Source organism: Oncorhynchus mykiss, chromosome 19 (genome assembly GCF_057628025.1).
Source record: "Oncorhynchus mykiss isolate SJ-2025 chromosome 19, ASM5762802v1, whole genome shotgun sequence".
Lineage (NCBI taxonomy): Eukaryota > Metazoa > Chordata > Actinopteri > Salmoniformes > Salmonidae > Oncorhynchus > Oncorhynchus mykiss.
The window spans coordinates 67762887-67787177 of NC_143040.1; the positions used below are offsets into that span (position 1 = coordinate 67762887).

The window sequence follows — 24291 nt, forward strand, 5'->3', positions numbered from 1 at the left end:
GGGGAGAATTTTTTTTTTACAGAATATTCAAGTTCATATTCTTCCTAAACATTTACAACTTTGTCACTCTGTAGACTTTCCTCTCACACACATGTGCATATAGCAGACACTGTTATCCAGAGACACTGTTATCCAGAGACACTGTTATCCAGAGACACTCTTGTTTAGAGACACTCTTGTTTAGAGACACTGTTACCCAGAGACACTGTTACCCAGAGACACTGTTACCCAAAGACACTGTTACCCAAAGACACTGTTACCCAAAGACACTGTTACCCAGAGACACTGTTACCCAGAGACACTGTTATCCAGAGGCACTGTTATCCAGAGGCACTGTTATCCAGAAACACTCTTATCCAGAGACACTCTTATCCAGAGACACTCTTATCCAGAGACACTTTTATATCCAGAGACACTCTTATCCAGAGACACTCTTATCCAGAGACACTGTTATCCAGAGACACTCTTGTTTAGAGAAACTGTTACCCAGAGACACTGTTATCCAGAGACACTGTTACCGAGAGACACTGTTACCCAAAGACACTGTTATCCAGAGACACTGTTATCCAGAGACACTGTTATCCAGAGACACTGTTATCCAGAGACACTGTTACCCAGACACTCTTATCCAGAGACACTCTTATCCAGAGACACTCTTATCCAGAGACACTCTTGTTTAGAGACACTGTTACCCAGAGACACTGTTATCCAGAGACACTCTTGTTTAGAGACACTGTTACCCAGAGACACTCTTATCCAGAGACACTGTTATCCAGAGACACTGTTATCCGGAGACACTGTTATCCAGAGACACTGTTATCCGGAGACACTGCTTTCCAGAGACACTGTTACCCAGAGACACTCTTATCCAGAGACACTCTTATCCAGAGACACTGTTACCCAGAGACACTGTTACCCAGAGACACTGTTATCCGGAGACACTGTTATCCGGAGACACTGTTACCCAGAGACACTCTTATCCAGAGACACTGTTACCCAGAGACACTGTTACCCAGAGACACTGTTATCCGGAGACACTGCTATCCGGAGACACCGTTATCCGGAGACACTGTTACCCAGAGACACTGTTATCCAGAGACACTGTTATCCAGAGACACTGTTATCCGGAGACACTGTTATCCGGAGACACTGTTATCCGGAGACACTGTTACCCAGAGACACTGTTACCCAGAGACACTCTTGTTTAGAGACACTGTTATCCAGAGACACTGTTATCCAGAGACACTGTTATCCAGAGACACTCTTGTTTAAAGACACTGTTATCCAGAGACACTTAACCAGAGACACTGTTATCCAGAGACACTTATCCAGAGACACTGTTACCCAGAGACACTGTTATCCAGAGACACTGTTACCCAGAGACACTGTTATCCAGAGACACTGTTACCCAGAGATACTGTTATCCAGAGACACTCTTGTTTAGAGACACTGTTATCCAGAGACACTGTTATCCAGAGACACTCTTGTTTAGAGACACTGTTATCCAGAGACACTTAACCAGAGACACTGTTATCCAGAGACACTCTTGTTTAGAGACACTCATATTCAGAGTGACTTACAGTACTGCATCCCTCTTTAAGATAGCTAGGTGAGACAATAACATATCACAATCGTAGCAAGTTTATTTTCCCTCAACAATGTAGTTATTAGCAAAGTCAGGGCTAGTAGGAAAACACAATTGCATGGTTTAATTTGACCAGTAGTGACTAGTTGTCTATCAGTAGGCCTACCCAGTATAGTGACTAGTAGTCTGTCAGAAGTCCTGCCCAGCATAGTGACTAGTAGTCTATCAGTAGCATACCCAGTATAGTGACTAGTAGTCTATCAGTAGACCAACCCAGTATAGTGACTAGTAGTCTATCAGTAGTCCTACCCAGTATAGTGACTAGTAGTCTGTCAGTAGTCCTACCCAGTATAGTGACTAGTAGTCTATCAGTAGTCCTACCCAGTAGTGACTAGTAGTCTATCAGTAGACCAACCCAGTATAGTGACTAGTAGTCTATCAGTAGCATACCCAGTAGTGACTAGTAGTCTAAGTGTAATATATCTCATACAGGTGGGATTCACTTGGCATGTTATTAAATTATTAATTTGGAAAAGAGATTAGGAGAGTCTAGAGATTAGGAGAGTCTAGACCCTTGTAACTGATTTACAACTGGGACACCAGGTGGGTGATTCCCCTGGAATCAGAGAATGATTTAGAAATGGGACACCAGGTGGGTGATTCCCCTGTAATCAGAGACTGGTTTACAACTGGGACACCAGGTGGGTGATTCCCCTGGAATCAGAGACTGGTTTACAACTGGGACACCAGGTGGGTGATTCCCCTGTAATCAGAGACTGGTTTACAACTAGGAAACCAGGTGGGTGCAATTAATGATCAGGTAGAAGAGAAAACCAGCAGTACTTCAGAGCTCCAGGGTAGGATTTGAATACCTCTGGTCTAGACTGAAAATACCTTTGTTAGTGACTAGTACATTTACATTGAAAATAACAGTTTGATGATTGTCAGTCTAAACTAAAAAAAAAAAGTTCAAATTAGATTTTGTAAGAACTTCTTTTTTTTTTTTTACACATATAAAAATCAACATGTTATTTCATTGTGAGATAAGATAGGTAAACATCCTCATGCAGATGGATGGAGTAACCATAGCAACGCACCTTCCTAGTCTGTTTTTTAAATGGCACCATGCACAAAATTCATCAGCAAAATGGCATTATCTTCTTACGGATACAAGGGCAGAGGAACAATAGCTCGCCAACTGTCAGTGCCAGGTCAAATGAACTGGAACTATACTTGGATGAAATCCCTGCAGTTCTGCATACAATTACTTTAACTAACTATATGTCTAATGGTATTAAAAATGGAACAGTTGAATTATTAACCATTACTCTCTATCCTAGACTGATGGTCCGATGTGATGATTCATTGTGAAATATTGTTCACAGTTCACCCTTCCCTTACTGAAATATACAATATACCTTGTTGCTCATTTGGGAACAATCATCACAATTCTCATAGCATGCCTTTTAATAATACTCCTGGCGCTTTATCTTCCTATCTCGTGTTCATAAGCAACATCTTGCCTTCGGGAACCTCTTGTATCCCTTATTAGGGAAATCTTTCCGCTCCGTCTTGAGCTGTATCCAGGACATAAATAAACCATTTTCGCTCGCATCACTACTCACTGAGAAGAAATCTGCCACAGGAAATTACCATGGGTGTCGTTTCAGGTCCAACCTTAATACAGAGTAGACAAAGCTATGGGCGGGCTGAGGATGAAGCGGCATTAGCCTCAACGCTTCATGATCAACCCTCACAGCTTATTTACAGACTGAATGTACAGTAGATACAGTACAATACAGATGCTAAACCCAGTGTTAAATCTGTCATGTGAAAATCCAATGGCAATGGGCAGATTGAAGCTCATTCTGAGTACTGTGCATCTGTAAGGCCTACTTAAGTATCTTGTCATATAGACTACTCGAACTTGCATAGATTTATCTTAAGAGCGAAATGCCATGTTTCAAATGTTATTAAGTCAATAACCTCAGAATTTCTTTGGAGTTAATTGACTGTTTCTCGAAAGAAAAAAAAGGGACTGTTTAGAACATGTACATCTAAATGTGAGATACATCAACGGGTTCTTGACATAATATGCTACTCTGTAGGCATATTTAAAATGTTATAGTCAAAACTAAAATTGCTAGCTAACAAAAAAAAGTAATGGTTTCTCTAGAAAAGGAACTGCTTGCTTGGATCATCGAAATCAAATGTTTTGACACATAGGCAAGTTGTTGATAAAGGATGATTTCAGACTGTGTCCCTGTGGCAGAATATGTTGGTATTTTCAACCAATTTTTCCAATGGTTGCCTCTGAGTGTAAAAAAAATAAAACATTTGTTCTTTCCCCCAGCCAATACTAATGGGATCAGTGATGACGACGAGGTGTCTGCATTATGATTCATATGTAGACACAAACCAGCTGGCGTGCCACACTGATCATTCACCAGAGGAGCCTGCATGATGTCTTTATGAAGAGTAACCGACGGAGGAGCAGACTCGCTCCCTCTCGGGTCCCAGGTGCATTTTCTGTCTGCATTAAAAGAACAGCAGAGTGTAAATCGGCAGAAGAGCGTCGTCACCTGATGCCTACAGTGACGGTAAATTGGGTAACGGCTCTAAAATATGAGCTGGAGCTAAACTTTCATTAATGGAGTACTGTAATTCTGTTTGGAAGCAAAACTAAGAGTATTTCCCAAATTAACCCTCTGGGGCCACAATAATAAATAAAAATAATAGGTGTAGCTTATTTAGTTTTCTGTATTGTATTTAAACCAAAACGGTGTAATATAACGATTGCTTCGGCCAATCTACTCTAAAATGATAGTTGCCCGTCATATAGGCTAGTTATGTGACAATACAAACATTTCGCTACACCAGCAATAACATCTGCTAAATATGTGGATGTTACCAATAAAATTAGATTTGATACTGTATTATTCACAATAAATTATTCAGACTTACAGATTCATGGCATTCTGCCAGCTTTCTATATAAAGGTAAATCATAGATTAAGAAGAGGAGAAAAAATGTAACAGATATTGTTTTGAATAGCGGGCTACGCACGAATCAAAACAATGCAGGCAATATCGTCGATACATTGTATCCGTGTCATACTGTATAGGCCAGCACCACCCTCAATTGAACAGCGCCCGTGCTATTCACGGTCATCTAAACTTCTCCTCAACAGCAGAAGAGCTCATCACACCACGTCGACCAATAGCAAACCAGGCTTTAGCAGATAGGTTACTCAAACATCCATCCATCCATCCCTTTTGCCGTTGTACAATAGAACCGATCTTATTATTTATTCCAAGTAGTAAACACGAGGCGGAATCCCTCAATTTCCCAGTTGGACATTTCCGACAGGAGAAAAGTAACTGATAGAATGGATACTTGCTCTATCACGGATGAGCGCGCAGACGCTATAGTCATGGATTCGCCAAGAACTGAAAGACCTGCAAGGGAGACATTTCAAAGGTACGTAGCCGTTCGTTCTCTGTTCACCTCAAAGAAAAATAACGGTGTTTGTCTAGTCGGCCGTTAAATTATTCCTCTGCATCATTAAATATACATTTGTATTGGTGTTTTGTCCAGCCATTATTGCCGTTATGTCAGTGTAGGCTATATCAATCTGTCTGTCAATGAATATCAATGTTCTTTGTATTTGTAAGCATTTGATGACAACAGCAATACATTTTATGGATTTCTCAAGAGTCCTATTCTTCAATATTGTATTTATTATAATGTACAAATGTGCCACTGCTTACATGAATTGTAAATCAAGAGCAGACTAAACAGGAAGAAGTCCATCTTTCATTTACTCGTTTTTTTTTGGTGGGTGAGAAATACATTGATTTGTATTTGTAAAATGTGTTCTCAAATGCTGTACAATAGCAGCCAATCTCTCCCCAGAGTATGTTTAATTGAAATGTAATAGTCCAATAACAGGTTGAGTGTGGCAGTCAATTCACCCAATCCACAATTAACATTCACTTCAATAGGCAATCTCCCGGGATCCAGAGATATCTGGTATTCCTCAGCTACACACTCACTCTGTGCTCTCCCAAGTCAGCATAATGCAGATATGCATACAACATTGCTGACACAATAGCCTACTGTAGGGTCGGCCCAGGGGAAACCACAAATCCACTGGGCAAAACTCAACCGTGGCAATTTTTTGATAGATAACTAATAGTCACTACATTGCCCCTGCTTTAGTCTAGCCGTCAACATTGGACATACACTATATATACAAAAGTATGTGGAAACCCCCCTCAAATTAGTGGATTCGGCTATTTCAGCCACACCCGTTGCTGACAGGTGTATTAAATCGAGCACACAGCCATGTAATCTCCATAGACACACATTGGCAGTAGAATGGCCTTACTGAAGAGCTCAGTGACTTTCAACGTGGTACCGTCACAAGATGCCACCTTTCCAAAAAGTCAGTTTATCAAATTTCTGCCCTGCTTCCCCGTTCAACTGTAAGTGCTGTTATTGTGAAGTGGAAACGTCTAGGAGCAACAACGGCTCAGCCGCAAAGTGGTGAGCCACACAAGCTCACAGAACAGGACCGCAGTGCTGAAAAATCATCTGTTCTCGGTTGCAACACTCACTACTGAGTTCCAAACGGCCTCTAGAAGCAACGTCAGCACAATAACTGTTCATCTAGAGCTTCATGAAATGGGTTTCCATGGCTGAGCAGCCGCACATAAAAAAAACTTGGTGCCATTGGACTATAGAAGAGTGGAGATGCGTTCTCTGGAGTGATGAATCACGCTTTACCATCTGGCAGTCCGACGGACTAATCTGAGTTTGGTGGATTCCAGGAGAACGCTACCTGCCCGAATTCATAGTGCCAACTGTAAAGTTTGGTGGAGGAGGAATAATGATCTCTGGCTGTTTTTCAATGTTCGGACTAGGCCTCTTAGTTCCAGTGAAGGAAAATCTTAATGCTACAGTGTACAATGACATTCTAGACGATTCTGTTTCCAACTTTGTGGCAACAGTTTGGGGAAGGCCCTTTCCTGTTTCAGTATGACAATGCCCCCATGCACAAAGTGAGATCCATACAGAAATGGTTTGTCGTGATCAGTGTGACTGGCCTGCAGAGAGCCCTGACCTCAACCCCATCAAACACTTTTGGGATGAAATGGAATGCCGACTGCAAGCTAGTCCTAATCGCCCAACATCATTGCCCGACCTCACTAATGCTCTTGTGGCTGAATGGAAGCAAGACCCACAGCAATGTTCCAACATCTAGTGGAAAGCCTTCCCAGAAGAGTGGAGGCTGTTATAGCAGGAAAGGGGGGACCAACTCTATATTAAAGCCCATGCTTTTGGAATGAGATGTTTGACGAGACGGTGTCCACATACTTTTGGTCTGCAGTGTATTACAGTACTTCATGTAATAGCTATGGTTAGATACAAATAATTCTCTCAACATACTGATGAATTGGTTTGACTTGTGGATTAGGGAACTATTGGATAAACACTTAAACACAATTAACAGGGAATAATACTAATGTCCGGTTTCTCCAACACAGATTTAAACTAGTCCTGCAGTCCAGCACCAGGCCTGATTTGTGCCTGGGTAACTGGCCCTAAATGTTCTACGTAGAAGTATTTTTGTTGAGATTTGTGCTATAGGTGCATCTTGGGAGGTTACGAAAAGGAAGGTCAATAAAGGGATAATGTGAGATTCTGTCAGATTAACCATTTTTATATTTCTGTCTGCAGTATGAAGGAATTTAGAGTTAGTTTCGCAAGCTAATGTTAATTAACTAGCATTAGTGCAATGACTGGAACTCTGCAACTTAACTGCCAGAATCTCTTTAATGTATTTCTGCATGTTACTCCACATCATACACATCTTAAGATAACATGGTGGGAGATCATGAACGTTTTGCTATGGTGTACGCTACTACTGAACACGACCCCCCCTGGTACATCGTGTCGGTTCAAACAAAGGACAAACACTGAGATGGTTCCCTCATGAACAACGTGCTTGCTAATTCCATCTCCATAAAATCATTAAACAGGCCACCAGTAGTAGTACGGGGGGCCAAACATGAAAGCACCTTTAGACCTAAATACGATGTAATATCAACGTTTAGCAAAATGCACAGCACTGTTACACCGAGGGTGGTGCTGGCCGACAGTATGACACGAATGCAATGTAGCAGAGTATCAGCATAGTAACACCCTGTTTAGACTGAAATACAATGTCATATCAACCTTTGATAGAACGTTTCCCATGTCAAATCATATTTGAGAGATTGGCAATATCTCAGGCGATTGTTGTTTGATTACGTAGCTTGCATGCAGAGGGCTCGTAACGCCCAGCTGGAGGTATTTTTGTAACTGCTCTGTTCGATAATGAACTGGATCCACTAATTGCCTAGCTTTGCAAGCATGACCTAGCTCTATTAAAAGTGGGCAATGAGAAGCAATGAATACTAGAGTTTACCACTGCAGCAACACAGTCCTAAGGAGTGCAGTGGGCAGGACCTGCTGCTAGCACAGAAGCCCCCATCATGCTGCCGTTCAGTGCTCTGCACAGCTTGTGATGTGTCAGCTGAGGGGTAAATGGCAACTTCTAATTGGACAGCAAATAAATAGTGCTTTCACCTGAGTAAATTCAGAAGCAAGCTGGTGACGCATCAGCCAACCAACAGCAACATATTTGTTTTCCCCCCTGCCAAAAATGGTCATCTTGACGGGGTGATTTGAGTGAAACCACTACGAAGGTTTGAGAAATTGACTCCACTCTTTTAAGAGACCGATACATCTTTAGACACTTTTTTTATTATTAATACAGCTACATTTTGAAATGCCCAATGGCACACAGTCGAGTTGTGATGAATTTGCTGCCCACCTATCTCTCCCCCGGTGGTTGGAAATGTAAATAAAACCCCTCAAGTACTGTTCTCTGTTTACTTACCCCGTCGCCTTGGCGATGAGGTGATGGGGATCAAAGAAGTGGCGTCTCAGTCCACCCAGACGACCAGGTCTGGAAAAACAACCCATAACGTCATTTGACCCTCTAACTTGGAGTCAGATTGAAATTAGACTGTGCACATAAATGTCTGGTTGTCCCCCACAATGAAATACGGGGAGGGGACTGTGGATAGGTTTCCGTCTGTTCGTACGTTTGTCACACGCAATATCTCAGACAGCACTGGGCCAATTTTGACTAAACTTGGGTGAATGATGAGTCTTGCCATCGAGATCCGGCATTTTTGTTAAATTACACTGATTGGCCCAAGGCGGGAGCTGTAGTAATGAACTTAAATGTATTAGTCACATGCGATATCTCAATTGGCCCAAGGGGGGACGCTGCATCATTCATTGGGGGATGACATGTTTACTGTTGCCTTGTTTAATTCAGTCATACTATAGAGCCCGCAAACTCAACTCTGGACCTCGAAGTCAGTTCCACTGCATTTTTTCATTGTTCCCCTCTAATTAGACCTGGGACACGAGGTGGGTGCAATTACTTATCAGGTAGAACAGAAAACCAGCAGTCTCCGAACCTTGTAGGTTCAGAGTTGAATACCCCTGCTATAGAGTATTGTAATAACGGGCATTCAATACTACTTACAGTTCAGTAAATAGGGATTCCGATTTATAAACGTTACTTGTCATTAGGCCTAACGCAATTACTAATAGTGGTTAACGTAGTCAGCTCTCTCTCTCTGTCGCTGATAGTCAGCAGAGTTTCATTGTGTATAGTCTATGTCCTGTTCTTTAGAGAAAACATGAGGAAGTAAAGCACATAACTTAACCCATAACATCTGTGCAATGTACTTCTTCCATAAACAGGAGTAATTCTTCATCAGATCCACTGCAGTCTCCATCAACAGGACTCTCTTTTGGATGTTGAAACACAAACAGGGCAGATGGAGCATCTCTTGGACTAATTGGGCCTTCAAGCAACGAAACAATACTTTAGATGTCATTCCTTACCTAATTAATTTGGTTTGCCAAATTGGGTTTCAAGCAACAACGCAACAATACATTGGAAGTCACCCCTTACACGATTCATTAGGTTTACCTACTCAAGGCTTAGTAAAACTATTGCAGCCGGGGAAGCCGCTGAGCTGAAACATTGATTATTGAAAATTCTGGTGTACATTTGACAATGACAAACACTGCCACCGTAGGGGTTATAAATAAATACACTTTCCCCCCCTCTGTCTTTTCCCAGTGAGATACCGGAGGTGTCACTGTGTCCTCCTGACAGTGTGTGCCCGGAGGCCCAGACCACTCGGATCCAAACCGAAGGGGACCAGTCTGACAGCTGCAGCCTCCCCAGACCCTCCTCCTCCACCTCCTCCCAGCTCTACCACCAAGTCTCCCAGGGATGCACCTACCATTCACAGCAGCACCGACAATGTCACTGTTGTGGCCATCACAAGCCAATCAAAGGCAAAGCCTGTCTGGAGTCGCATCCAATCACTGTGGGTCCTCCTCACACCGACTGCTCGACAAGCGCTGTCAAGACGGGTCGCAGCTGCAGCCCCTCCCATGTCCCTTCCTGTCACAACGCTGTCCGCTGCCACTGGCTGCACGGTTCCCATGACGGCGCTGGCACCCAGAAGTCCAAACAGCATCATGTGGTCACAGTCAGGTCTGTATTCCCGTATGCTGTACACAAGCATAATTATCATGCAAAAATTATAAAAAGGTCAATGACGCAGAATTATTTGTCTATTTTAGGGATGACGGACTCTACTGGATCCCTAGAAAGTCAGTATCCACGAGAACAAGATGATTGTGTAACAGCAAAATGACCTACAATTTCCATTGCATCCTTAATGTGCACAGTGCATGGCAGTAATTAGGACAAAAATATATTTTTTAGTCTATACAACATGGTTCTAAGCTCAAAATAGTATTTCAGTAAGCTATACAACAACATACAACATGGTTGTAAGCGCACAATAGCATTGCATAACTCAAAATATGAGTACTGGTGACCAATGTTTTGAAATGTAATGTTAAATGTTGTACTTACCTGAAAAATACTTGAACCATGAGACTTTCCTAGCACACACACCAAGTGAGACACACAGTACAGTCCTTTAACTATGCAAAGCCCATTAGAGATAAGTGTCACTGAGATCCTCTTTTCCTGTGGCATTTTCTTGACAGTTACTCCCAGGTGGTAGTGAGGTATCCTCTGGCGGTGCTCGTCAGTTGTGCAGCGGCCCTCCTGGGATGTTCCCTAGCCGGCCTGTTGATTGGTCCCCTGCCAGACTTCTCTGACCCGCTCATGGTGAGTGCCTCTCTCTGCAGCACTGTCGCATTCTCTGCCAACTTCCTGTCAAACCGAATGCTACTGTAAACCCCTTTTGTTTTTAGCTCGTTCTTGCCTCTTGAAAAGCTGCCGTAAATAAAGTAGACCCGGCAGATCTCTCAAAACATTTCATCTTGTCAGCTCAAGAAATACAAGTGTAGCCATATCAGTGCAGTTGCAGGTACAATGAACAGTCAATAATAGTTAAATAAACTAATTGAATTACCATGTGTGTAATAAATGTGTACAGTTAAACTCATGGCAATCAACATGTAATGACCATGGCAGAGACCAGGGTAAAAAATGAATCTGGAAGAATATTGAAGACAACGCTATATCAATCAACACTGCATGTACAATGTCACTATCAATTTTCAAAGCATCCATTATAGTATGTCACTAAACCTTAGCATCTAAATCAGTCTTTATTCACCTACTGTAGGCCAAACAGTCAGCATTAGGCGTACATATTTCTCATGTAAATTAATTCAGTGCATTGTTTTCCTGCTTCGGCTGTCGTCAGATGTTGTTTCGTTGACTTTGATGTTTTTAATGCAGGGCTTTGAGCCTCGAGGAACATACATCGGGGTGCGACAGTCTGCCTTAGCCAAGCTTCAACAGAACACAGGGCCTGGAAACACACTGTCTCTGATACCGCAACACCTCAAAGACAAGACAGCTGGGAGGTACTGTGCTAAAACCGGAGGAGCTCTCCACCACACACAGAGAGCCCTGCACAAAATGGCTGCCACAACAGAGTAGAACCATGGGACATTGCGTTCACTCAGCCCCAGATTATAATTACTCACTAAAACATGCTACAATTTGGCATCTTTCAGTTCAGAGGCACGATAGAGATGGAACAGGGTTACACTTGCACATCATGTAGTATAGCTATGATTAAAAAATGCTGGATAATTGTATAGGGAGTCCATATGTCCATTGTTGCGTGGGGTACTGATTTAGCTATTGCCTGTGTGATTGATATGAATTGTCTAGATGTCTCATGTATAATTTTGTTGTGTTCATGTTTATTTTATGAAGCTATGGAGATGGTAGCGGAGGGGATGCCGGTGGGAGCCAGGAACAGTCGTCCAGGCAACGGTCTAAAAGAATGCTAGACAGGGATTCGGCCCAAGACACATTCCTCTGTGACGCTCCAGGTAGGCTACTAACATGTCTCTCTGCTACTAGAGAAATGTTCCTAAAAATTTAGCAGGAAACATAGCCATAATGTATCAATCAAAAATCTAGGTATTGACGAGCTAGTTCATCATTCCAGTGTTCACTTTCAGTTATGAGCAAAACATAAGCAATCCCTCTAGATACATTTTTGTAAGTGAAGACTGAGGACAGTCTTTGTTTAGGGGGTGCCATGTTCTTGACTCCATCTGTGACATCACAGGAGAACGCTACGCCCAGCTTGTCTTCCGCTCTGGAAACTCTGCCAGTCTTTGGAGCCTGAAAGCGATCTACTCCATGTGCGAGATGGAGCAGGCCAGGGTAGGTCTTCGTGCATCTTAAAAATCATATATCATATATGCCATATATCCAGCATTACCAACCAGACCACGAAATCAGGGAGCCAACTCAATCAAATACCTTTCTGGGGTACAGAACTTGGCAGGCACTGATAGCACACATCTTAAAACATTTATATGTATTTGAAAGAGAACAAAAAAAGGTGTTATTGATCCCCATTAGCTGGTAGATGGAAATAAGTTATGTGAAAAGTTGCTATAAAATCTGTCCATTTCAATTTACTCTCGTGATAAAAATAATATGGAACATCAATTACATTGATTTTGCCATGGGTAGAGGGAGAATAAGTCAACAGAAGTGTGTAACTGCCAAACTTCTCTTCTCCATGTTTCAGATTCGTTCACAACCCCACTTCCAAGATCTCTGCAAGCAACATATCCGATTGGAAGTGGACGGTGCCATGATCAGGGGCGGATGCTGTCCAAGTTGGTCACTGGGAAACTACTTGGCACTTCTCAGCAATGCCTCATCCTGTCTCAGCCTGACCTCTGTGCAAGTGTCAGAGAGTCTGAGCCTACTACGCTATTGCGCCCCATACTACCACGATGGAAGGCTGGTGGCATATTGCGCAGAGAGGGGCTTGCAAGGCAACTGTGCATCCGTGCCGACTCGGTGCAAACACTCTCGCGCCGTATTCCAGATATTGCATTACCTGGTTGATAAGGACTTCCTAGGGCCACAGACAATAGAATATCAGGTCCCCTCACTGAAATATAGTCTCCTGTTTCTACCAGTTGAAAAAGGAGATCACTTGATGGAGATATACATGAACAGCCTTGAAGGTCGTGAGCTTACATACAAGAACACTACTATTACAGGAATGGACCTAGGCATCAAACAAAAGCTTTTCAAGTATTACCTGGCTAGGGACTCCATCTACCCTGTTCTGGCTGTAGTTTCGCTGTTCCTCACCATAGCCCTTTATTTGCAGTCTCTTTTCCTGTCAGCTCTGTCTTTAGTTGCAATTGTGGGTTCTCTCTTGACTTCCTATTTCTTCTACAAAGTGGTTTTTCAGCTGACATTCTTCCCTTTCCTCAACTTAGCTTCAGCTTTCATCCTGTTTGGTAGTTGTTCTAACCACGCCTTCACTTTCATTGATTTCTGGAATCTACAACTATCCCAGAATCCACCCGTTTCTCTAGAGATAAGAGTCAATAGAGTTCTCCAAGAGGTCGGATATTTGATATTGGCATCAGGCTTGACTTCTAGTGCCACGTTCTTCTCTGGGTTCCTGAGCAGCATCACAGCAGTCAGATGCTTTGCTGTGTACCTGGGAACGGCTTCCTTAATCTGTACTTTTTCCGCCCTTGCGTGGCTGCCCAGCTCGCTCATATTACGCGAGCGCTACACTGTGCCTGCCTCAGCCTCTGTTACTGCACAGGCATGGAAGCCTTGCTGCACGAAAAGTATTGGCGGGTTCTGGGACACAAGCTCACGAAAGCGGTGCCTCTTCACCTTGGGTCAGAAGCTACGAGGGTTGAAGCGAGGACTGTCCGACACCTCCAATTTACTTTTCCTGAAAATCCTCCCATGTGGAGTGGTCAAGTTCAGATACATTTGGGTCTGCTGGTTCGCAGTGTTGGCCGCAGGAGGAACATACATCTCAGTTGTAGACCCTGGTATGAGACTACCCACTTTAGACAACAGGGCAACTCAGTTATTCCGCTCTAGCCATCCCTTTGAAAGATATGACGCTGAATATCGCCACCAATTCATGTTTGAACGGCTGGTGAACGGGGAGGACAAGCTCATTACATTGACTCTTGTTTGGGGAGTCATCCCAACCGATAACGGCAATCACTTTGATCCGAAAAGCAACGGATCTTTAGTTATGGATCCAGAGTTTAACATGAGTAGCCCAGAGGCTCAGGTGTGGTTGAGAGACTTGTGTGGAAGAGTTCAAAACCAAAGTTTCTATTTACCGTCGTCATCATCATCTGAAAACGAAGGCTCAACAGACAACGTCTGTATTGTCGAGCAACTCATACACTGGGTGTCTATCCGACGATGCTCAGAGAGTGAGGACGCCTTACATTTTTGCTGCAACAATATTCCCTTTCCTTACCCACCGGGTGTTTTTGAACAATGCCTGAGCATGATGGTGGCCGAGCGGCATGCAGAGGGCTATGTGTCCGAGGTTGGAGGCCTACATTTTGAGGCAGATGGTCGAATAGCAGCCCTGGTAATGGTATTTAGAACTACGCACCGCTACAGCTACAACTTTAGTCACACCACCCTTTTCTATAATGATATTGTGTCATGGTTTAATGGTGAAATGTCTGGCGCACCACTGGGACTAAAGGAAGGATGGTTTGTGAGCCAGTTGACACTATTTGACTTGCAACAATGTCTGAGCTCAGAAACCCTTGTGGTCACTGGGTTCTCTGTAGCTCTAGCATTTGTCTTGCTTCTTCTGACCACATGGAATATTCCACTGAGTATTTATGGCGCTGCTGCTGTTGGAGGAAGTGTTTTTGTCACCATCGGCCTCCTGGTCCTTCTAGAATGGCAGCTTAGTGGTGTGGAGGCACTCTTCATATCAGCTGCTGCTGGGCTGTCTGTCGACTTTTTAGCCAACTACTGCATATCATATAATTCAGCGCCACACTCTGATAGAATTGGAAGAGTTGCACATTCTCTGAAAAGAATGAGCTGTCCTGTAGCAATAGGATCCGGGGCCTTCTGCTGTGTGGGCATCGCCATGCTCCCTACAACTGCCTTGTTGTTCAGAAAGCTGGGGATTTTCTTATTTCTGGTGAAATGTGTAGCATGTGGATTTGCCACTTTCTTTTTCCAATCCCTATGCTGCTTTTTCGGTCCTCAAAAGAACTGTGGGAAAATAATGTTGCCATGTTCATCTGAACCAGGGACTGAAAGTCTGCCCTCCTGCTCAGCAGCAGAACCTAGGTCCTCCACCTGCGCAGCAAACGGGGCTTTTGGAAGATCAAGAGTTCGAAGGAATTTCAATAAAGACGAGGGTAATTACCTTTACCCGAACCATCAGCGTCAAAGACAGCGACAGGTAGAGGGCGGAAGGGAACCTGAGCAGTATGAGCTTCAGCCATTGGCCTGTCAGCTGAGTGACAGCTTTGAGAACAGCACGTGTACTAGTAAGCTATCCAACAGACCCTCAGTTCTCTCCGATGACATCCAGTTCGGTGGTCTGAGTCCCAGGAGGGATGTGGAGAGGAGCAACATTGAGGCAGATAGTGAAGAGCTCTGTGGGAGGCACCACAAAGGCTGTCACCCACCCCCAGCTTTGCAGACCTCTTCCCCATATAAAGAGAACACCCTAAGGCCTGTAGTAGCTCCTCAAGGTGACCTGGCTAAGGAAAGGCTCTTGTGCAAGACGTGCAGAGGACAGTCTGCTGGCATCAAGCACTGGAACGTATCGCTGTCCTCTTCCTCAAGCATGGAGGACACCATCATTAGTCAAACAATAGAAACAATTTACCAGCCATCCCTCTCCAAGGACGAGGCCCCTAATAGCAACTTTAAGCATCACCCTCACAAACGCCTACTGTCATCTCAGAGTTCATTTGACGGGCTAGAGGATTCCAATGAGACTTGCCTGAGTGACATTGAACCTGGACCCTCAAACCAACAGACTTCTATTGAAGCAGAGGGAGAACTGGAACCACAACCAGGGCACCTTAACGGAAAGAGAGACACCCTACGTCTCTCCCTGAGAGAGACTACATATGAGACAGCCTCTCCGGGGTGTGGGAGGGGCCGTACGAGCCAGAGTGAAGGACCAGTGATGTTGCCAAACAGTAAACCAGATTTGCCTGATGTATGGATCAAACGAGATGGGCAGAGGGAAGATACAAGCTGAATTAGATTTCAAAAGATATGTGTAATCTAAGCATGCAGAAGTGTTCGGTTCATCATCTGTCAGCTTGACTAGCTCAGTCAGAAACGGCAGAATGTTACGTTTGTGAATAAGATTCTTTGTAATGGATTTACACATTTTGGAAAATTCACAGCAGGACACACACTGGAAGTTGGATAATCACTGACCTGTTTGTTATTCGACTGTATTACCCTGATCTATATCCACAGTCTGGATAGATTCTTAGACAATAATGTCATTTGAACACACTTTAAAATAATTTCTAAATACATTTTTTTTTAGATGTGAGGGAAGGGGTTCTTTTGTTTGAGCAACAATACGCTTGGCTATGTATTCCACGCACCCACCATTAAAACACCATCAAGACATATCACATGGTGCTGGAAGTTACATCACTACAAGTAGATCAGAAATTGTGTGTAATTAAAAAAATAAAAAAAAACATTTTTGTAAACCACTTCACTGTCAGAATGTACAACACAACAATTGCTGTTGTACAAAGTCAAATGCCAAGAAATGTAACATTAATTTGGTGACTTAAGACAATTCCGTGTGTATTAATTATTTAGGGGACCTGAACAGCACTGTTGTACACTTACAGTAGGGAGCTGCAGATGCACAGCAGATGTATATAGTGAGCATTATCCTTTGATAATGAAAGAATGAAGGTCTTGTACATGAAACCAACTGATGTATTGGCAGGCCTGAATCTGACAAAGGTGATTTTTACCAGCTTTTGGTGGCTCCTTCCATCATTAAACATGACTTGTAGATAACCAGCTTCACAGCACGGTTCAAAGAAATGTAGAATCAGCGTTCTATGTAGAGTAATACGATCTCTACTAAGGCTTGGCTGGGTAATCAAAAATGGTAGTTCTACATCCGCAGAGCAGCCTTCACTACATTTCACCACCTGCTGGAACATCAGATTAAATATATATATGTGTGTTTGCCTTGACAGAACACATGCAGTCTATGGATCATGGTGTACAATGTGCAGCATGTGCCAAATCTTTGCAACAGTCGTTTTTCCATGAAGAAAATGTAAAATGTGTTTTATGTGAAAGGTATTATCCTTTACAACAGTGGAGTTGTATTTTTGGTTCAAAATACAACCCAGAATAATGTATGTATTAAGGGTTTAATTGTGGTTTGATGACTGCAAAAATGTGAAGAATTTACAAGAATTGTAAAAATGTGCCTACAAGCAGGGTTATTTTGAAGTTGTCTCATCTGAAAGGGTTTCCTTTTGACAACTGATTCAGTGATCATAAGTCTTGGATGAGCTTTTGAAATAACCTGCCTTAGAGAAAGGAATGATAGAACTTAACTTTAGGCTTTTGAGGAGCAGAGAAAACAGAAAGGTTGCAATGACTATTAAAACCTGAGAAAACACAGTACTTGTACTCATTTTCACATGGGGGAAACTTAAAAAAAAAAAATGATAATAAAGTGTATTTTTCCTGCAGAATGGATTGTTTTATTCAATGCCATGAAAATAAAATTTCATTGTCAAACTTTATGAAAATGTTTATTTGGTTTTCAATTAGAAGGGCTATTGAAAATAAATCCTAGATAAACATCTTCCTGGTTTAGAGTCCAATGGAAAATATATGGTCCAAAGTAATATATCCCTTAACGTGAGTCAGAGGGAAATGAATTATACAATTTAAAAACAGAATTATTCATGATTTACAGATCCGTGAGCCACAGAACTAACAACCGAGCTTGGTTCACCAAGTGTCCAAAGACAACTTCAACAAAACAACAATAGTGATATTTTACATCCTATTGGGCACATCACATAGTACACTGCCTGCACTTCTGTGGTATAACATCCCTATAGTGCCTTAGTCGTCAATCCAGTCATCCTTGGCCCAGTCAGGTAGGCGAGTTGAATATTCAAAGTCTGGTCCTTTATAGCGCAACGCATGGAGGTACATGATGAGCTCCTTCTCGGTGGGGTCCGGACGGACAATCTTACACTCGCTACACAGAGGGTCTTTCGTGTTTGTAGCAGCTAAGTGAGAAGATTCTGTGGACTCCGTTTGATCATCATTTTCATCAGTTGGTCCGGGTACTGCACCGGGTAAGGCTGGACTGCTGTGGACCTGATTTGCACTCTGTTCTACGTCACTCAGTGTACAGTCACTTGAAACAGAATTGCAAACACGTGGCAACAGCTCTGGCTGAGGTGTCTGAGCATCAGTCTGCACATTGCTCACCGGTACCATTCCCTCGTCTGGGATGTCTAGGAGATGAAGACTCTCCTTCAAACGATGTTCCTCCAGAATCGCTTTGAGAAGCTCATCGTCGCTCATGCCCATCAGGCCTCCCTTTGCCCTTTGGGGACCCCAAGCAGAGGAGCCATAGACAGGGTCGTTGAGGATGGGGTAGCCCAGGAACTGGAGGTGGACACGAATCTGGTGAGTGCGGCCAGTGAGAGGGAGGCAACGCACTACACTGGAGTGGCCGTTCCAGCTGAGCCTTTGGAAGACTGTGCGGCAATCCTTGCCTTTAGGATGCACTCTGCACAGTCCCACCTTGAAGGAGACCACCAGGATGGGCTCCTCACAGATGATCTCACCCTCTGGGAACTCCCCTTCCACTCGACAGACATACTCCTTCTCCAGCTGTAAAAGATGACAGACTATCAGTCACTTATATCAAACTTTAATAAAGTATATTTTATGTTCCCTCTCAGAGAGAGAGATTATACTTGAGCCCCTATTTAATCCAAACTGATGACAAGATTTCTAGGATAAGTGACTAAAAAAATAAATATCATCAGGAAACACAATGTTCCTTTTCGATTGATTAGGTGCACACTGGACTAGAGGATGTCTTACCTGTCTGTCTCGCACCAACACATCCAGTTTCTGGGACACTTCCAAAGTCCGGGCAAAGAGCAGCACCCCAGATGTTAGGCGATCCAGCCGGTGCACAGTGTGAAGGCCACATATGCCTCGTTCCTTTCCCAGGATGAAAATGACCGTGTTGTGACGGAAGCGCCCACAAGGATGAACTGGCATCGAGGCTGGCTTGTCAACTACCAAAACCTCCCCATTATCTTCCAAAATCTCCAGTGGCCGTCCAACTACAGGTGGCTCATGGCGATGCACAGTGTTCCTTAGGAAGTCATTGTTCTGGGGGGGGGGGGGGGGGGGGGGGCGACAGGTCTGAAAATATTTATTCTGCACAGATTTTTTTTTACATTTAATTTAGGGACAAAGTTAGATAGACTGTTGTATCTAATTCAAGCCAACATAATCAGCATCCATCTAATTCAAGATTGAACTCACCCTGAGTGTTACAGAGAGGTCATCCATTGGGGTTTCATTGAGTCGGATGCGTCCTAGTTTGGAAGCCATAACGTAGTACTCCAACGGCTCAGCTCGGAATTCACTGCTGAAAACCTCGAGAAGACTTTTCCCAATCCAGCGTCCCTTGCAGTACGTTTTGAAGTCGAAGTAGTATGGGCGCACTTTGCGTAGACCTCCTTCAAAATAGTATGTTGTTTCATCAAAATGCGCTTTGCTGAAACTTACGCCGGGGTTGCGTTTTTGAGGGGGAGGAATGTATCTCTCTCCTGTACGGAGTTGTTTCTTCCCACCTCCTCGACGTCTCTTTCCACGACTACTTTTCTCTGGGTCGTCCTTCTCTTCGCTCTTACGTTTACAAGTTTCTTTCAACTCGTCTGTGGTAGAATTGACTGAAGTGTTTGAGGTATTTACCGCTGACACCCTCGTCATTTCTGTCGACTCCATTGTATGCGACATTACTGTAAAATGGTTTTGATGCAAACGTGGGCCAGATGATAACTCATTTACTGAGTTGTAAAGTGTATGTTCTTTTGTCACTTTACAAATTAAATCGCTATAATTTGTGACGTTTGTCAATTGCGCATTGCAAGGTCTAGCACGTGATAGTGTTCTGTTATTAAGCGTTATTTCGCGTTTGTTAAAGACTTGGAGAACATAGAAAATGTTCTTGATATAACGTACCATCAAATTTAAGAAAGAGTATCGTTTTCTCTAGGGACCTCTGTAAAAACCACTGTTTGTCGGTTAAAGGTAAATAAAATCATCTGTAAAATGTGTCCAAACTACTCACACGTATCTCACTGAAGCAGCCTAACATGCAGCCATGAAAGTATGGGTCTCCCTTCCAAATGACTACGGGCACTCGTCGATGACGCCCCGGTGTGTTAGTAGTCCGTTTCAAAGCCTTATCAAATATCCTCATCCTCCTGACACTGAATAGTGCTTCACACATACAACATAATAAGATATATAGACCTAAATAAATAGCATTTATGATCTCTTATACAGGCAATGGTTCAATTGATAGAGGCAAAGTGTATTTAAAAAAAGCCCAAAGCCAAACAATCCCATCTCTCTCAAATAAAACAACATTATTTCCCATGCATTTAAACACAAACAAGCGTTTTCATTACAATATTTGTATTAATAAATTATGACATTACTGTATAATCATTTCAGTATTTAAAAAATAAAGACTAAACTGCATCTATTCTCATCGTTATGTAAAAAGGGTTGTTTTTCTGTTGCCGAAACAGACTACTTGTAATCATTTATAGGTTAGGCTATGTTTACTTGCATTCACATCAGTCTTTAGAAAACAATTCATGTTCACTTTTATCAAGACATCTTCCTGTTGGTTGGTACGATGACTCAATTTGTATGAGGGTTGTCACATCCCTTTAATTTTTGTAAAATTAAATACATGAATAAGCCGACCTTTCAGCTAGACATCTGTGAGGAACAAACAGTGGGTCGATGTTTTGAATGCATATACAAAACGGGAGCACTTAAATGAACGATTTTAGCAATCACAGACAGAGTCGTTAATCCAAAAGCCCTTGGCAACCCTCTTCAACCCTCTGGGATAATGTTCATCTGCTGCCCAGTTTTAGTCAATAAGCAAATGGGAAGTGTTGCTAGGCAGCAGACAGACAGAGATCTAAAAAAAAAAACTCAATAGCTGCAGCACCAGCACCACCATCTGCAAGGGCAACCACACCACATGGAAGTCACCTCCTGCAAAGGCAACCACACCACATGGAAGTCACCTCCTGCAAGGGCAACCACACCACATGGAAGTCACCTCCTGCAAAGGCAACCACACCACATGGAAGTCACCTCCTGCAAGGGCAACCACACCACATGGAAGTCACCTCCTGCAAAGGCAACCACACCACATGGAAGTCACCTCCTGCAAAGGCAACCACACCACATGGAAGTCACCTCCTGCAAAGGCAACCACACCACATGGAAGTCACCTCCTGCAAGGGCAACCACACCACATGGAAGTCACCTCCTGCAAGGGCAACCACACCACATGGAAGTCACCTCCTGCAAAGGCAACCACACCACATGGAAGTCACCTCCTGCAAAGGCAACCACACCACATGGAAGTCACCTCCTGCAAGGGCAACCACACCACATGGAAGTCACCTCCTGCAAGGGCAACCACACCACATGGAAGTCACCTCCTGCAAGGGCAACCACACCACATGGAAGTCACCTCCTGCAAGGGCAACCACACCACATGGAAGTCACCTCCTGCAAGGGCAACCACACCACACAGCAGTCAGAGCTCACCTCTGGAAAGAAAAACACAGAACAGCATCTCTCAAGAGATCAACTCTAGATGTGGGGTGAGAGAATTAAGGCAAAGTCATGACGGCAGGCGGTGACGAAACTGACATCAGTTAAGGTTTAACATTTTCATGACCTGCCCATTTATCTGCTTTATACTGTATACTTTATATACCATTTATGTAGCTAGTGTATGCGTACCCTTTATATAATGTATACATACCCTTTATATAGTGAATACATACCCTTTATATAATGTATACATACCCTTTATATAATGTATACATACCCTTTATATAATGTATACATACCCTTTATATAGTGAATACATACTCTATATAATGTATACATACCCTTTATATAGTGAATACATACTCTATATAATGTATACATACCCTTTATATAGTGTATACATACCCTTTATATAGTGAATACATACCCTTTATATAGTGAATACATACCCTTTATATAGTGAATACATACTCTATATAATGTATACATACCCTTTATATAGTGAATACATACCCTTTATATAGTGTATACATACCCTTTATATAGTGAATACATACCCTTTATATAATGAATACATACCCTTTATATAGTGAATACATACTCTATATAATGTATACATACCCTTTATATAGTGTATACATACCCTTTATATAGTGTATACATACCCTTTATATAGTGTATACATACCCTTTATATAGTGAATACATACTCTATATAATGTATACATACCCTTTATATAATGTATACATACCCTTTATATAGTGTATACATACCCTTTATATAGTGTATACATACCCTTTATATAGTGTATACATACCCTTTATATAGTGAATACATACTCTATATAATGTATACATACCCTTTATATAATGTATACATACCCTTTATATAGTGTATACATACCCTTTATATAGTGAATACATACTCTATATAATGTATACATACCCTTTATATAATGTATACATACCCTTTATATAGTGTATACATACCCTTTATATAGTGTATACATACCCTTTATATAGTGTATACATACCCTTTATATAGTGAATACATACTCTATATAATGTATACATACCCTTTATATAATGTATACATACCCTTTATATAGTGTATACATACCCTTTATATAGTGTATACATACCCTTTATATAGTGAATACATACTCTATATAATGTATACATACCCTTTATATAATGAATACATACCCTTTATATAGTGAATACATACTCTATATAATGTATACATACCCTTTATATAGTGTATACATACCCTTTATATAGTGTATACATACCCTTTATATAATGTATACATACCCTTTATATAGTGAATACATACTCTATATAATGTATACATACCCTTTATATAGTGTATACATACCCTTTATATAGTGTATACATACCCTTTATATAGTGTATACATACCCTTTATATAGTGTATACATACCCTTTATATAGTGAATACATACTCTATATAATGTATACATACCCTTTATATAGTGAATACATACCCTTTATATAGTGTATACATACCCTTTATATAGTGAATACATACCCTTTATATAATGTATACATACCCTTTATATAGTGAATACATACCCTTTATATAATGTATACATACCCTTTATATAGTGTATACATACCCTTTATATAATGTATACATACCCTTTATATAGTGAATACATACTCTATATAATGTATACATACCCTTTATATAGTGTATACATACCCTTTATATAGTGTATACATACCCTTTATATAATGTATACATACCCTTTATATAATGTATACATACCCTTTATATAGTGAATACATACTCTATATAATGTATACATACCCTTTATATAGTGTATACATACCCTTTATATAGTGTATACATACCCTTTATATAGTGTATACATACCCTTTATATAGTGTATACATACCCTTTATATAGTGAATACATACCCTTTATATAGTGTATACATACCCTTTATATAGTGAATACATACCCTTTATATAGTGTATACATACCCTTTATATAGTGAATACATACTCTATATAATGTATACAGTCATTGACAGTAGCTGACACTTGTATTTTCAATTTGTATTTATTATGGATCCCCATTAGCTGCTGCCAAGGCAGCAAAATTAAGGCAGTTTATACAATTTTAAAAACATTACAATACATTCACAGATTTCACAAGACACTGTGTGCCCTCGGGCTCCTACTCCACCACTACCACATATCTACAGTACTAAATCCATGTGTATGTGTGTGTTTAGTGCGTGTTATCGTGTGTGTGTATGCATGTGTCTGTGCCTCTGTTTGTGTTGCTTCAGTCTCCGCTGTTCCATAAGGTGTTTTTTGTGTCTGTTTTATAAATCACAATTTAC

General features: G+C 41.8%; 2 protein-coding genes across 2 annotated transcripts; one reads left to right on the forward strand and one right to left on the reverse strand.

Moving 5' to 3' along the window:
• Nucleotides 1-4017: 4017 nt before the first annotated feature.
• On the forward strand, nt 4018-17806 carry disp2 (dispatched RND transporter family member 2). Its single transcript, XM_021574825.3, has 8 exons — nt 4018-5065; nt 9798-10220; nt 10310-10339; nt 10745-10868; nt 11448-11575; nt 11934-12052; nt 12295-12392; nt 12766-17806. The coding sequence occupies exons 1-8, from the start codon at nt 4974-4976 to the stop codon at nt 16264-16266; spliced, it is 4515 nt and encodes a 1504-aa protein (XP_021430500.3). The 5' UTR covers nt 4018-4973; the 3' UTR covers nt 16267-17806.
• rpusd2 (RNA pseudouridine synthase domain containing 2) lies at nt 17742-21183 on the reverse strand. Its single transcript, XM_021574826.3, has 3 exons — nt 19587-21183; nt 19134-19430; nt 17742-18917 (listed from the first exon to the last, which is right to left on the reverse strand). The coding sequence occupies exons 1-3, from the start codon at nt 20289-20291 to the stop codon at nt 18135-18137; spliced, it is 1785 nt and encodes a 594-aa protein (XP_021430501.3). The 5' UTR covers nt 20292-21183; the 3' UTR covers nt 17742-18134.
• Between the last annotated feature and the right edge of the window lie 3108 nt (nt 21184-24291).